Genomic DNA, 16,536 nt, shown 5'->3' on the forward strand with positions numbered 1-16,536 from the left:
TTCGCGGGCCAAGGAGGGCGACGCCGGGCCAGGCCGGGCTCTGACCGTGGGGGGCGGGGTGGGAGCCCTAAGACACTTTGCACCGGCGTTTACTGCAAAAGTAGCAGGAAATCCTTTCTGCAGAGCGAGGGACAATGAACAAGAACTAAGGGGAATTCAAGTGGAAAAATCCGTGAATACAAGAACGACCCACAGCTGGAGCTGAGAGGTTTACGTTAAGCTCTGCGTGGTTCTTTCCCTTTCCGGGAAAAGGGGTTATTACTATTTTTCTCCAAGAGTTTGGAGAAACTTTCCTTTTAGACGTGTTATTTTAACAGACCCATTCCAGCTGGATATTAGACTGCATTATTTTCTCCTGCAACACTTCTTAAAGTGCTCAAAGGTTTCACTTTTGGCCCTTCCCCCAAGGAAGGTAGAGCTTTTTCTCTACCATTTAGGAGGGTAGAGCTATTTCTTTTGAGTTAAAAATGATTTTCACTTTTAAAAAAATTGTAAGATTTGTTAGGCTTTCAATTAAATCCCTTTTAATGAACTAATACTTGAAAAATAACACTTGGCTTCCTTTAATAGACAGATGCTTGGGTATTCACCCTAACAGTTACACAGACCAATGAACAATTAATAAGTCATTTCAGCAATTTGCAGTTATGTTGAAGAGAATTTCTGGGCAAAAACCCAAAAATGACTTTTCATTCTTTTTCAGTTACTTTATAAATTTCTCTTCATACACCTTTCTGCGGCTCAAAGGCTGGTCCACAAAGTCGTCATATACCTGTGAACATCTCCACTACCTGCCTTTGGTGCTGTCCTCTCTGTGGAAGCCACTGGACGTTGGACTGGGGAATGGAGCTTTTAGATATCTCTTGGGCACAGAAGGGAAGGAGCAGAGAACGTTCAAATCTGGAGAGAAACTACAGGAGGCTGACCAGCAAAGAGGGCCAGTAGGCAGTTGAAATAGCTCAGATCAGCAGCAAGACCCTGCTGACCCCAAGTGCTTTCCCCTGCATATCTGAATTGGATTAGCTAGGTATTTCCTTGAGTATCTCTATATATGGCTAAGGGGGGCCATCAGTAATTCATCATTCATAGTTCAGGACAACATGGGCCAATTACTCAGAGATGAGCTATATCAAAGACACAGACATTTAGGGAAAACAAGGGTGGGTAATTTCAGAGTCTACAGCCGCTTGAGCTGTGCAGCAGCAAGCATGGGGAGAGTACCGCTGAGTTTAGGGTAGCAGGACTGGACACCTGGCGGCCGGAAGACAGGGTGCTATTGGATGTGAGGGCAGAGAGAGGAAAAGAGAGCATTCCAGGGCAAACTGCCTTCCCACAATACTGAGTTGGGAGACTTAGTCTCTAATCCAGGAAAGCTGAAGAAATCTCCTTTCATGTTTATCTTGTGTCACAGGAGGTCTTACCCCGAGGACCTAGATTTGAGCCCAAACCAGTATCATATAATAACTAATCAAATGGATTTTTGTAGACTAGCCCAGCTCCTGAGGCATCATTTACAACACTGTCCGAGAATGAATTTGGAGGTCTAAGAAGTTGTTTCACTTCCAAAATTCCTGAACTAGAGTTTACACAAATTCAGGGACACCTCCAGTTACTCTGCATTAACTTACCTCATTTAAAAATTACTATGAATGACTGCAGTAGCACAATATGCCAGGATATTTTAGGGGAAAAATACAAGAATTAAAATTCATAGAGAAATTATACAGTGTAATCTACTTTCAAAATTATAGCGAGAAAATACTGTGGGGGGAAGAAACTGTTAACTAATCGTCAACTGCTAGTTAAATCACTAGCACTCCTAGTATTATTATTAGCCAACACAAATTGCTAATGTTAGAATATATGAGTACGTAGTCACCATTACTTTTGCTATGGAGCTATGCTTTCGTAATTATTCTTTTCAGAAGTGTGTGTGCCGATTAGGTGCAAAGCACTGTTAGTATCTTTTACTCATCTGATTGTAAACAAAACAAAACAAAAAGGAAAAACACAGAGCCAAATTGTTGGGATGTTTGTAATACTGCAAACATTTTTTACTGCATTTAATTTATATAAGTCTAATAAATACAGAAGTGGTTTTGACCAAATACATTTTTATTGCCTGCAAGCTGTTACATTTAGAAGTAGGAGAATGCGGTATGTTGATGGCAGCACACTTAATTACCTTACGCTTTGGGATTTTTTTTTTTTCTAAACTTGAAAGGTATGTTCAGAATAGAACAGGACACAAGCTGACGGAGGATCTAGTCTATATTTGGTTTGGCAGTCCTTTAAGCCTGCAGATGAATTCAGAGTACTAAGAACCAAGGTTAAAGTTTTTACACACATTACAACAATGGCAAATTAACTATGAAAAAAAAAAAACCCTGACACATAAATGATAAACTATTAAATACACACCATTTTAACAAGGGTACAAGAGAGCTGACGCAGTGATCTGGAGTGGCTTCTTCTCACAATATCATACTCTGAGAAATGCAGATCTCATTTCACACAGAGGACACTACTTTGATGTAATCACAGAAGAAAAAGTCAAAGCTTCTAAAAAAAACAAAAAAGTCATGTTCCAATCACAAACAAAGCCAAAGCTCATTTTAGGTCAAGCTACACTGGAGAGGTTGATCCTAAAAACAAAACAAAAACTTGGCATTTTCCCCTTTCACTCTGCTTCCTGGTTGACTCCTTGCAAAGTGGAGTGAAATACAAGCATTTTTATTTGGTCCAGACAATCAATGTAATTACAAAGACGGGGTACAAAATAAACGAGGTCAACATCCTCCTCCCTCCTACAGCGCCGGGGTTATCAGCCTTCTTCTTCATCACTGTCCTTCATGGTGATGCCCTGAAGTCCTCCTCCTTCCGAGACAGAGGCTGTAGCCTCCTCCACCGTTAACCGCCTATGCAGAGTATCGTAGGTCTTACTGTTTAGTGTGCCTTCCAACACACCCTGCAGTCGGAAGTCCCTGTACGTTTTCTGGAGGAAGAAGAGAGAATCTGCTTAGAGAACTTAGGGGTTGTATACGTGGATGTCAATACGGATGTCCGTATGCATATATCCTCAGTTGGCATTTCAGAAATGATCTTGGACAAATCACTAATGGATCCCGATCCTAGCTGCCCATGTCAATCAGCTTGTTGGTGTATTTCTGGGGAGAAAATGAAATGAGACTTTGGATTCTGCTTTTCAAGCTAGGATCACTCTGAATAGATCAAAATGTTGTGACAGATGACAAATGAGCTTTCCTCCAAAATATTCCTGGTTGCACAGACTTTACTATTTGAATGACTTGGAACAAAGGTGAAATGATATGCACTGATGTACATTTTTAATAGGAAGGAATTCTTGGTTTTTCAGTTCCTTTAATACCAAAAAAATACATTTTATAAAATGCATTAGCTTTTTGGAAGGAGATGTGGATGGAGAGAGTTACTCCTATTATTGGTAAAAGAAATATGCACTTTCAGTATTTCTGAATTATAACATTTATTATATGTACCATGGGTAAAAATTTGTGTACACCAGAAGTCTGTATGAATTCTGCCCTTTCCTTTTGAAATTCCCTTGGAATGTGAAGTGTCAAATTCTGGCATAGAGCTTCCATAGATGGGCTAATAAAACATGTATTTGTATTTTCTGTGAAAAGTATATAATTTGATGTATTATATGTCAAAAATAGGATAAACACGTTAGTGTTTATGTAGTGATCCCTAAGAACAGCGACAAGAACAACAGAATGCTGGGCTCTGTGGCACAGAAGATACATAACCTATAAATCTTCCCTTATTTCACTCATCCCCTTAAGGCCAATCTTCCTCAGATATGATTTTTCTTTGGCAAACAAGACTGGTATCTTATTATTGATTTTTTAAAAAAAGATATCCCGTTGTATGGAGGCACTTCATACAACTGTTTTTTATGGCTGTTTTTAATGCTATCTTTTAAGATTTTGTTTCCTGTCCTAGGTTACATTTAGAGGTCAATGGATGGGCCCTCAAGTACCAGTATCTTGTGCCGTTGTTTTGTTCTAAATAATTTCTAGTGGGCACTTTTTTTGCTGTTTGCTTTATACTTAATAGATGAAGAAAGTCAAATAAGAAGAAATGTACTTCCTGGCCCCATACTCTAACTCCAGTGGTGGAAAATTAATATTAAGAGATGCCTGGTTTCCCTCATCTATAGAAGGAAACTTTTAATATTCACATGGTTGAATTTTAGGTACTTATTTGTAGGAAGTAGGAAATGCTGCTGCTGAGTGCCATCTTAATCCCCTTGATATACACACCTGGCTTACTAACAGACTTGGGGGAAGGAGTAAAACCATACAAAGGATGTGGGACCCCTGGTATTTCACATATCTTCCTGTCTTCTTTACTCTGACTCATACTCCCAGTATCATTCCAAGTTTCAGAGGTGGTATGCCAAAAGCAGTACAGAGGGTGAAAAACAATTTTTTTTTTTGATTTGGATAATCACTTGTTATAAATTAAATTTATATTTGAAAAGTTCACCCCCACAGTCCACCAAAAATAAACTGAACTGTGAGAAATGTACACAGTATCAGACACAGTATCTTAACTGCAAATAACAATTTGATTCAGAGACTTTTTTTTTCTTAAATGATCAGAACTATTTTTTACTTACATTTTAAGACACCTACACCCCACCACCCTCATGTTCTCTTTCTAAGCTCTAAGATTATTATTACTAAGGTGGTACTCTTTTATACCAAAACTTATGTAATTTGCATCAAAACCCATCGAAATAGCTCTGAAAGGCAAGTTTTGTCTCGAAAATCTGGTAACTGATATACATCGTATTATTACCACAAATTTGTGTGCAAGACTGTAACTGTTTAATAGTTCGATTAAAAATATATCTAGCACACAAAATATTCACGTACAGGTAATGCATTGGACATGAAGTATGATTGTTCCGCTGATAATCATACACTAAGTTTGTGAGTCCTACTTTCTTATTATTAGAACTGACTTTCCTTAGACTTAGCTTAATCGTCAGTATGTTGGTGAGGACGTATCTGTACTGTAGATTTACAGTCCTGAAAGCTTTCTAATTGACATGTTATTAGGACTCTACTTCCTTATTTTATCACCAGGCAATAAGCAGTTAGGGGAGCTGCAGGACAGGTACCCCTGCCATCTCCTCTCTTTTTAGGATTCACAAAATGTTATCGACTCTGGGACATCCTCTGTGGCTGCCAGCGAAGGTCTGCTAGGTCTTATTTAAGACGAGGGCCTGCCATGAGGGTGCTGCTCATTTGTCTTCTTTTCTCTTAGTAAAAGAGGCAGCTGGGGCACCTGGGTGGCTCAGTGGGTTAAAGCCTCTGCCTTCGGCTCCGGTCGTGATACCAGGACCCTGGGATCGAGCCCCACATTGGGATCTCTGCTGGGTGGGGGGATCCTGCTTCCTCCCCTCTGTCTGCCTGCTTCTCTGCCTACTTGTGATCTCTGTCTGTCAAATAAATAAATAAAATCTTAAAAAAAAAAAAAGAGGCAGCTGATTTATGTTCACTGCTTTTAAACATCATACGGCCACTAGGGAGAACGCAAATCCATCAGTCATTTTGATTTCTCGAGGAGTCTATTTTTCTCCCTTCCTCAATGCCTCATTCTGATGTTAAAACCTTGTGGATAATTTCTTAGTCCTAAACTCTTTGTGAAACTCTTAGGGGACTTTGTTTTTTCTTAGCGAGCAACATGAATGAACCGATCACTATCTAAGCGTCTTCGTGGGGCAAAGTTGGCTGTCACAGACAGCTTGATGGCATCTGTGGGCACTGATGTCTCTGGTGGGCATAGAAGATTGACTATGCCTGCGGAGCAGTAAGGACGAAATTGCCAGGGTTGTGCAGCCTGGCTCCCGCATGGGATGCCCTGATGTGTGGTAACATGCTGGCTTACTCTAGGTGATGTGGATGGGAGGAAAGCCTACTCAGGGACCTTCACCATTGTATACATTGCTCTTTAACAGCTTCTTAAATTCACTGAGAAATGAACATTATAAATAACCATACAGGTTCTGAAGAATTATAAATCTATGTATGAAATTGGTCAAAGTCTGTTTACATTCAAAGTAGGAAAAGGAACAATTAAAATATTAAATTATTAATTCATCCTGATTTTCACTGTGAAAATAATAATTTTTAATTATTAAATAAAGCTCTATGATTTGATTAGGTGTATCAGGCAAAGAAAGCATTTTGAGTCTGGGGACCTGCTTGTGAAAAACAAAGCATGGAAACTCAAACATACTCATGAAACTTATTTTCATATTTATCAGTCTTGACTACTAGTAGCCCATAATGAAGACTATGTTAAAATAAGATAAGCTGATTGGCTTAGAGTACAATGGAAACGTCACCATATAGTTCATGACATTGCCATTTTATTCTGCTAAAATATTCATTACTGCTTGATCTTTAATTGTAATGACAATGTGGACATGAGAAAAGGAATAACTTTGAAAGAAACAGATGATGGGCTGGTAAGCAACGAAGACTTTTATTCTGAAAACAGAGAACTTAACAATCTATCAATGAATGTCAATCAGCTGACTAGGTCCTTTCTGAAAAATATGGCTGATTGTAAGGGTAAGCAGCTTATCCCAGTATTAGTCACAGTACAGACTGCAACCTTAACATACACAGATATTTAGAAGGTATACCACAGATAACCTGGATTCTCTTTGATGACAAACAAACTTCATTTGGAAGCTCTCCAAGTCACATTTATAGAAACAAGGAAGAAACACTGTAGAAATGAAGGCAAATATGAATGGATCATAGTGTGCTTTCAGTTTCTTTGTAAAATAAATAACACCTGGTAAGAACAGCTCTGGACTAAAGAGATTCTGTCCAATGAAATGCAGTATGTTTAGTAGTATTAAAAATGAGTGGGTGGCTATCATTTTACTTGTTATTTATGACTAATTGTGATTGCTATTACCGTGACATGACTGGTCTGGTTTTATGTTCCAGCGGACTGGCCGATTTCTCACTCTAGAACAGAACTTTCCTATTTATGGTTCTTTCTAATTTGTGATAACCTGTGTGGCTATGGCACAGAAGAACTTGTATTCTAATTAAACTGTAGGAACCTAGAGAATGCTGGAAAATATTTTAATGTGGATAAAACTTAATGATGTAATGCAATAATCGTTCTTCTCAAACTCTAACATCAGAATCATCTGGCAGGCTTGTTAACATATAGATTGCTGGGCCCCATTCAAAGTTTCTGATTCAGTAGGTCTGGGGTGGGGTCTGGAAATTTGCATGCCTGACAAGTTCCCAGGTGATGCTGATAACAGTAGTTCAGGAATGACACTAAGAACCATTGAGAGTGTGTGTGTGTCATATACGCATATACATACACATAAATGTAAACATATATATATATATACATATGCCTATTACACATATACATATATGGGCACATATATATACAGATCTGGATCTATACATATGGTATATATATCCCATTCGATAAATGACACTAAAATGGAAGTGAAGGTCATCTTTTTAAAAGAACAGCTGACTCTCAATAACTTAGTTATGTTTTTAGGCATAAGGTAGGATTTGCCTCAATTTTAAGAAAAAGTTATACTTGTGGCAAATTTTGTGTTTCCATTAGAATTTACAAAGTGCGAAAAATCATGTTAAATAAATATATGATTTTAAAGTCCTTACTTACTAAAAAAGTGTAACTGTTATTTAGCTGTTAACTGTGGCTGTTAACGTTTTCTGTCAAAGAGCAAATGTCAAAATGGCCTTGCTTAAGTGATGGTACACCTGTTGGTTGTCTGGGATCAAACTGATGATCAAACTGATCATCATGGGGCATGTTTCCACAGGAAGTCAGGCAGTGACTGTGTGACTTTCATGTCAGGATATGACTCTCCTTATGCTGTGTGTAAATAACATTCAAAAGCCTTCATAATGATATGTGATCCTAATAAATATGAAGGAAATGTATTAGGAGAAAGCATTTCTATAATCAAGAAAATTAATACCAAATTACTGTGGACCTACTACAATCAGGTAAATATGTCCGAGGCTTTCTGTACATTATCTTAAAATGCGATTACTGGATCAAATACATTTCATTAGGGCAGAAAAGAATGATTAGCATTGTCTTAATACTCTAACTGAAAATGTAAGTGAAGAGTAGCCTGTCATTGCTGAGAGTGATGTTGTTAAAGGACTTACATCCACCCAGTTACATCAAACACTGTTTTTTTTTTTTTGTTTTTTTTTTTGGTATGTCAATATCTAGCCATTACTCTTCATTGCTTGGTGGGCAAATCACATCCAAACACGTTTTGTTTACCTTCACAATCTTGATGAGCGTCTTCAGTTGGTAAATATGAAGCTGAAGGTCTAATCTATCAGCCAACCAGACACAAATGACTTTCATGGAACTGCTGTACCATTGCTGGAAAGAAGGATGGGGGCAGAGGGGAGGAGAACAAAACAGAAAAACAGCCTCTGCAGTATTCATGTAACAGATTCGGTAATGAGGGGGTAATGACACTCTGGAATGACCACAGATCAGCACTTGAAGTCAATAATGCTATAATTTCCTGTTAACAGAATTGTATGTTTTGCTAGAAAATCTGCTACGTTGACCTGGGCTGTTCTCTACATGAATTAACATGAGTCTTTCAGCCGGAACATATTCATGGGAAACCGTGTTCCCGCACTCACAGCCTAGTGGCCTGCTTTGTAATCTGTAGGTAACAAAGGGCACTAAATACACGTTACGGGTTGAATGGGCTCCCAAACAGCAGGACGAAGCAGGTGAATTATTTTCGGAGGGAAATTTCTTATGAGCCTGTACATTATGTAAAAATCGAAGAGTGGATGCGTTATGCCATGACACATGCAGTCAGTACCCAGAAAGAACAGGCTAGAGAAGCGACGGAAAGCCCTGCCACGGCTTAGGAGCCAGGGGTCCGCAATCACACCCTTACCTACTAGTGGTTGCGGAGAATTTGCCAAGATGTTTTAAAACCACCTAAAATAAAGATTTCGGACCTTAGGAAGGCACTTTACCAGGATGGAATTGCTGTGTCTATCAGAAACAAAAAGAAGACGTCAGTTGACTAAATTGTGAAAGAACTGGTTTCATTTTGCTAGTGTTTTTGGAGGGTTCCTATTTTTTCCTCTTTTTTCCCACTCTTTTGAGGGGAAAATCAAAATTCTTCTCTCATGTAATTTCCTGCTCCTACGTAATGTCTAGGAGTATAGTAAAAGAAGACATTTTGTTTTTTGTTTTTTGTTGTTTTTTTTTTTTTTTTTAAAGGCAATCTACCATTAGTGGTAGCATTTTAAGGGATTCGCCACTCCATGCTAGAGCTAGGTTTGGGTAATACTGTAAAAATAATAATGCTCCTCATTCAGATAACCTTGAGAAATAGCAAAGTCCATTCAGCTCGTAGGAAATGACAAGAGTTTTTGGAAAGAGAAGAGATTTTTTGTCTCTTTTGTATACAGAAATATAGTGACACCAGAGGTCATGCACATGGGATGCGTGTGTGTTTAGGTATTCAAACACAGGAAAAATATCTTAAAAAAATATTTTTCTTCCATAATAAAATAGTAAATTCAATCGTTAAGAGAAATCTCATTTGATACAAGTAAGTATGAAATTCATCTGGACTTGTATTTAACATTGTTCTGATAAAATTTAGGATAAAAATGGTATTTTAAGCCTAAATGAAACATGAATCAGTGTCACATTTCATAAGACTTATTTCTATTAATTTGTTAGTACACTGAACATACATACATAAAATGAGACAAGCTAATTAAAATGAATAACTGATTTGCTAAATATTATGATAGCACATAGCTGAATGAAAATTCTAGGTTTTTAAAATGTGAGATAGGCTATGATTTTTTAAAAAATGTTATTCATGTACCTAATTTTGCTCTTTCCTAAAGGTTGTTTTCTTAATTTTCTGGACATTATAAAAGTATCAGAAACAAGTTTTACAAAAATAAGATATACCCTTAAATTCTTTAAAAAAAAATTGCTAATGAAGTCATGACACAGTAGTTGCCAATGGTATTTCAATCCTACACTTCCCTATTTCAAATTATTTATAGTCTCAACCTCTTGAGTTCTATTTTAATATGGGTAAACACTCTCGGGTATTGGTGATAGCAAATATGAGATACTAAGTTAAGACTCTCACCCTATACCAGTCTCCAGATAATTTGAAAGCTAAAATGCAGTCATAATGGTTATGACTCTTAAATTATAATCCTTCTGTAAGAAATTGTATGAATTTGAGGGAAATGAAAACACTTTCTGAGAATTTCTCCATATGCACATTTATGTTTTTAAAAAAATCCTTACACAATTTAAAGTTAACTCATTTTCCCATTACACATGATACTTATGATTAAGTGATAATCAAAAGGACATCTAATGTAACACAGAAATTTATTATTAACAGCATGTCTTTAACACAATGCCAAAATTGTAATTTTAGAGAAAAATCAACTGGGGATAAAATGATCGTACGTTAACTATAAAAACAGAGAAGAAAAGAGAACCATTGTGAAGTAAAAAGCTTCAGCTACTTTACCATCATCTTAGTTTGAAAGGCAACCAATTACTCGATAAGGAAAGTTCTATAAGAAAAATTATTCTTTTCAGGTAAAAATGCATATTTCTTGGTTCCCAAGGCAAAGCATTTTGAGGATTTTCAGCTAAATCAGGTAATTAAGGGAAAGCAGCAATTTAGCTCAGAGTTTATGTTGCTACTAACAACAGCACAAAACCCACTAGGACTGTTTCTTTCTTGTATATGGTGAAAGAGACACACAAACACAGACACACACACTCCATGCAAACAAATAAGCAAACAAACACAACCACCAAAAAGAAATCTCCAGCACTTTCCTATTTCCGGTGCTGGAATTGATATGTTTCTCTTTTGGGTGCTGGAATATGGTAGGTCCCGTTTTTTGGTGTTTTTTTTTTCATCTTAACACAAAACTCACAGGTAGATTCGCTTCATTTTCACCCACCCAAGCAAAAGCGACCTCCCCAACACAAAGGAGGAAAAAAAAAAGAAACATTCTAAAGGGCGAATGTACAGGAAAGTCTGAATGTTAGCAAATGTCCTTTCATTTCGGGGAACGTGAACTTTATAAAACAATCTGGTTGACCATTCACTTTTTCCCTTCGGGGGATGAGGAAGGGGCGCTGCAGATTGCACTGAAGTCATGGGTATGGCATTACTGCTTCATTCTTTGCTTTGGTCTCCTTCGGAAGAAAGCAGTAAGTGTATATTCTACATTTTTCCCCCCTACATCAATCCATGACAGCAGCCTACCACTTTAACAAAAAATATGTTTTTTGTTTTTTTTTTCTTCTTTTTGTGGTTCATTCAACTCCTGTAAGGGCATGCATTACTCACTTCATTTTCTTGAGATATTTCTTTTAAAGCAAAAATAAAAGAAAAGGAAAGGCTAGGGTTGACTCTGTGAGACCCCTGTATTTATTCACACTTATTGTGCATGACTGTAGACTGGTAAATCATATTAGCAGCCCGTCTCCCCATCAAGCTGCTACTTGCTTTCCAGCCCTGGGAAGGTTCAACAAATCAACAGGAGCACGGAAAACAGAACATCAGTCTAATCTAGTGTTTAAGGTGAAGTTTTCAAACCCAATCTAAGAAGATCTTTAGAGCAAGCAACAAGCTGAAGGGCTCAGAAGGTGGTATTGACAATGAAAGAGTGTTGAAATATTGAGAAGCGTAGCACTTGTGCATTTTTAATAACAAGAGGGTCAACAAGGACACAGCTCCCTCAGTGCCAGGAGTTGCCACTGACTATGGAAATTGCCACACCAGGGCTATAAACGCTTGCAGTTCATCAGCTTTCTTAAACAGTTCATCAGCTTTCTTAAACACCCTGAACCCCCTCAGTGGACCTTTAGTCTTGAATTAACAAACCAAAGCAATGAAAGAGGGTGCAGTCTGAATGGCTGGCATTGATCCCCGACTGTGTGAGCACTGCTACAGGCCCTGAAAAACTCTCTCCATTGTCAATAGAAATTGACAAACCTCCTCTCCTAAATAGTGCAGCTGAGCCGGGCGGGATCCACGCAGCTGTAAAGGGCTCTGCTCTTGGGGCCAGGGAGCACTAACAATGGACCAAGCATGAGCTCTTTGTCAGTCCCAGACTCGGCAATTTTCTAACAAGGATTAAAGTTGTTTCTCCGCGGTGCCGGTGAAAAGAGATTTAGCAACATACCGTGCTTTCTTCGTGCAAGTTAAAGAGAAGTAGTTAAGGAATTTCATTATTCCGTTGACTAGGGGAAATATAAAACAAATATATTAAATATGCACAACTCCCTTTTCTGCCTAATTTATGACGTTTTTGAGGATGATTCAATTAAATAAAACATGCGCTGCCTGGAAACAAGCGCTTCCCATTTATTTTGGAAATTTTGTTTTTAAAAAGTCCAGCTGCTGGCCACCTGGAATGAGGTCTCAATACGTACTAATGCACAATGCCTTTAGACCCTCTGAGGCTGATATTCCTAAATCTGAATCACGAGACCACATAGGGCTTATATATCACGGCTGCTTCAAGCAAATGATTTCTGTCAGAATGTGGTTTCTGATGATGATGGCAAGGCAGAAATAGCTGCTTTGCTAGGAACAAGTCTGTGATAAATTTTCTGCTTAACTGTTTAGCTTTTTATTGATTATGAATTGGTACAACTAGTTGATATATTTTCATTCTTCTCCAGCTATGCTTAACTCAATAGGTGAACAACAGGAAAAAAAACAAACACCAAAAAACACAAAAAACCAGAAAACAATCCAACACTTTTTAGTGCACTAAGATCTGGAATGGCTAAATTTCCATAGTCGATTTCTTCATTTATTTCAAGGGAAGCTGTCTGTTTTAGAAGTGTTGAGGAACCAAGTTGAAGTGAAATACCAACTAGAAAAGGTCATCTTAGGAAACTACCTTTCAAGTGCTAGGTTGAATCAAATTAAAGAACAAATAACATTTTTGAAATGCTGAAGGTTTTGACAGACTTGATAAAAGCATTCTTTAGGATCAATTTGTAGCTTTGGAGAGTGACAAAATATTTAGAAACATTAATGCCCTACAGTTTCACCAGTATATTAAAAAGTAAATGTAAATGCTTCATTGTACATTGTGTGTTCCTTTTGTCGGCAGCGCGTCTACTCCATATAGCTAAACTCGTGGCCAGTCACTTCCCACTTCCAAACACTAAAACACAAATTTTATATTAATGGTAAATTTGAATCAGTAACACCAACATCCCTACCCCCCAACCCCTGACCCTTCATGAGGTATCTCAGAAATGATGCTATGTGTTCCCATAAAACAGACTCCCGAAACACAAGCATCTATAAAGTTTTAAGTGTGCTTTTTTTGTGGGCTTGGATAGGAGTAAGGGCTACATTTCAGGAAAACTGAAACCAGTGTATTATGGTTAGAAATATAGGAAGTGTTCAACCCAACCCACACCTATCAACATTCCCAGCTAGACCCAGAGCCTGGTTCATGCGGAAAGACAGACCTGCCTCTGAACATGGCAGCTGAGAGCTGACTGTCCACACACCAGAGAAGGACATCAACACAGAAGCTGAGAGGGTAGAACGGCCAACACCTTTTATGTGGCTATTTGCCTGACTGAGCCAGTTAAAGCTTCTTCTATTTCTCAGTCAGATGAAGGACAGATGAGGTGAATCTAACTTTTAAATAAGATTTTGATGTTCTCCAGAAATACTATGATATTAGATTTAATTATCAGAATAAAGGGCGCGATTAGAACCGACACAGCCTGTGATTGTTGTAAGAATGAACTGCAGGGAAAAGCCAAACGATCACACCTTTTCCCTTTTTCATGGTGCTTAAATACAGCTTTATAGAAAAAAAAAAGAAGAAGAAAAAAAAGAAAGCTAGAGTTCCAGAACTTTCTATCACCTGTTATTTTGTCTGTTTTTAACTTACTCATTTTGGCCTTTTAAAAAAAGATATTTATTTATTTATTTATTTGTCAGAGAGAGAGAGAGAGAGAGAGCGAGCGAGCATAAGCAGGGGGAGTGGCAGGCAGAGGGAGAAGGAGAAGCAGGTTCCTCACTGAGCAGGGAGCCTGACACGGGACTTGATCCCAGGACCCTGGCGTTCATGACCTGAGCCAAAGGCAGATGCTTAAACGTCTGAGCTACCCAGGTGCCCTCATTTTGGCTTTTTAATGAAGAACAAACACATTGTAAAAATGAAACAATCACATGTCATGAGGAATGAATGAGATTCCTAATGAACCGTAAGGTGCAGTTTTCATGTAATTATTTTTATGGATTCCGATTACAAAGGCATCTGATATACTTGTTAAGTCTTCCCTGGGAAATTTAAGTTCTTCAGTTAAAATTTCATTTAATTCTTAAAACAACTAGGGGTGCCTGGGTGGCTCAGTTGGTTAAGTGTCTGCCTTTGGCTCAGGTTGTGATCCCGGGGTTCTGGGATTGACACCTGAGTGGGGCTCCCCACTCAGTGGGGAACCTGCTCTCTGCCTCTCCCCCTGCTTGTGCTCTGTCTCACTCTCAAATAAATGAATAAAATTTAAAAATAAAATTATTCTCACAACAGCCTTCATGAGATGGCTATTATTATTCCAATGTTGCATATGTGGAAACTGAGCTTATATGGGTGGAAAACTGAGTTTAGATAAAGCATGTTAGTCAGGTTTATACACTAAGTGTAAGTGGGATTTATACCTTATTTATAAGACATAATTTATATCTTATATCCATACTTTAGGGTTTGTACTCATGACTGCTAGATTTATTCCATTTCCTTCTAGAAACCAGTCTGTTCTGTCAATAAAATCATGATTCTTTTTTTTTTTTTTTTAAGATTTTATTTATTTATTTGACAGACAGAGATCACAAGCAGGCAGAGAGAGAGGAAGGGAAGCAGGCTCCCTGCAGAGCAGAGAGCCCAATGCTGGGCTCGATCCCAGGATCCTGGGATCACGACCTGAGCTGAAGGCAGAGGCTTTAACCTATTGAGCCACCCAAGGCGCCCCTAAAATCATGATTCTTTAAGGGTAGTTCCCTACTTCCAGCAGACAACTAAGAAAACTGTATTACTATTCTTGGGGGTTCCTGATAGTCTTGAAACACAGGACTGTGAAGTAAACAGGAAATTGCTTATTGTTTCAAAGAAGTCTACCACATTTTCTAGCAAGTTAAAACAATCTACATTTCCAAAGACCAAAGATATTTGTAAACCTAATAATATGTAATGCAAATAAATTCTTTCAAGAACCATACTCTGTTAGGATAACCAACCAAATGGCCCTTGTGCTATGCCATTCCCACGTATCCCATTCTTAAGATCTTTTTTTCAAAAAATCTTGAGCCCAGCATGGGGTTCAAACACATGACCCTAGGATCAAGAGTCTAAGGTGCTACTGAGCCAGCCAGGTGCCCCTCATTCTTAAGATGTTTGAAAGTGCTATACACTTTAATGCTTAGGAATACTGGGAAGGGTTCTTCTTTTCGACTGTAACAAAACAATGCAAGGTGGGAAAGAAATCCTTGGTTCATTCATAAGGGGGCTCGATCTATATATACTGCTTTCATCATTTTTTTTTTTAACATAGAACCAAAGAGCATTTGATTCATGTTTTTCTTTTTTCCCTGTTCAATAACCTCATACTCAGGGTGGTTTTCATTTTCTACCTCTATCAGGAAGTCTGCAAAGGAGAGTTTATGAGCACTTTGATGTCTATTAAGAAAATGTAGAAAGTGCTAATAACACGGGAGGATTGACATACACTAGGATAGTAGGTACCTAGTATGTTTGTTGAATGCTGAAAAAGCTTTCCTATTCTTGAAGTTCAATACTTCTGCTCCTACACTTTCTCTTTTAAAAAAAATGTAGGGGTGCCTGGCCAGCTCAGTCAGTAGAACAGCTGACTTTCTTGATCTCAGAGTCATGAGTTTGAGTCCTACATTGGGAGTAGAGATTACTTTTAAAAAACTGGGAGACAAACCATAAGAGACTCTTAATCTCACAAAACAAACTGAGGGTTGCGGGGGGTGGGAGTGGTAGGGAGATGGTGGTTGGGTATGGACATTGGGGAGGGTATATGCTATGGTGAGTCCTGTGAAGTGTGTAAGCCTAACGATTCATGGACCTGTACCCCAGGGCAAATAATACATTATACGTTAATGAAAATAATAATAAAAAAAGTTCAGTAAAAAGCAACAATAACAACAAAAACTGACCAAAAAATGTATAAATACCAAGCTATCTCTAGGTGAGTTAGATCCTGTTCAGTTACAAAACAGAATAAGTTACAGAACAGGATAAATTCTGTAAACTGGGAGTTGTAGAAGCTCTTTTCTGCTACTATTTCATTCATCCAAAATTCCTGTCATTCCAAAATGTCCTGAAAATAACATTATTAAGCTAGCCTATCTTCACCTCC

At 38.1% G+C, this 16,536-nt stretch overlaps 1 protein-coding gene across 3 annotated transcripts in view; it reads right to left on the reverse strand.

The window, feature by feature from the left end:
* Positions 1 to 2,031: 2,031 nt before the first annotated feature.
* Positions 2,032 to 16,536, reverse strand: part of CADPS2 (calcium dependent secretion activator 2) — a 526,208-nt gene continuing 511,703 nt past the window's right edge. For all 3 annotated transcript variants that reach the window (XM_080817937.1, XM_080817936.1, XM_080817941.1), the window contains 2 exons: positions 8,365 to 8,469; positions 2,032 to 2,995 (listed from right to left, as the gene is read on the reverse strand). In XM_080817937.1, coding sequence (XP_080674063.1) covers positions 2,825 to 2,995; positions 8,365 to 8,469 — 276 coding nt within the window. In that variant the 3' untranslated portion in view covers positions 2,032 to 2,824. The remainder of the gene's footprint in view (positions 2,996 to 8,364; positions 8,470 to 16,536) is intronic.

This window comes from Martes martes, assembly GCF_963455335.1.
Source record: "Martes martes genome assembly, chromosome: 11".
NCBI classification, from domain to species: Eukaryota; Metazoa; Chordata; class Mammalia; order Carnivora; family Mustelidae; genus Martes; species Martes martes.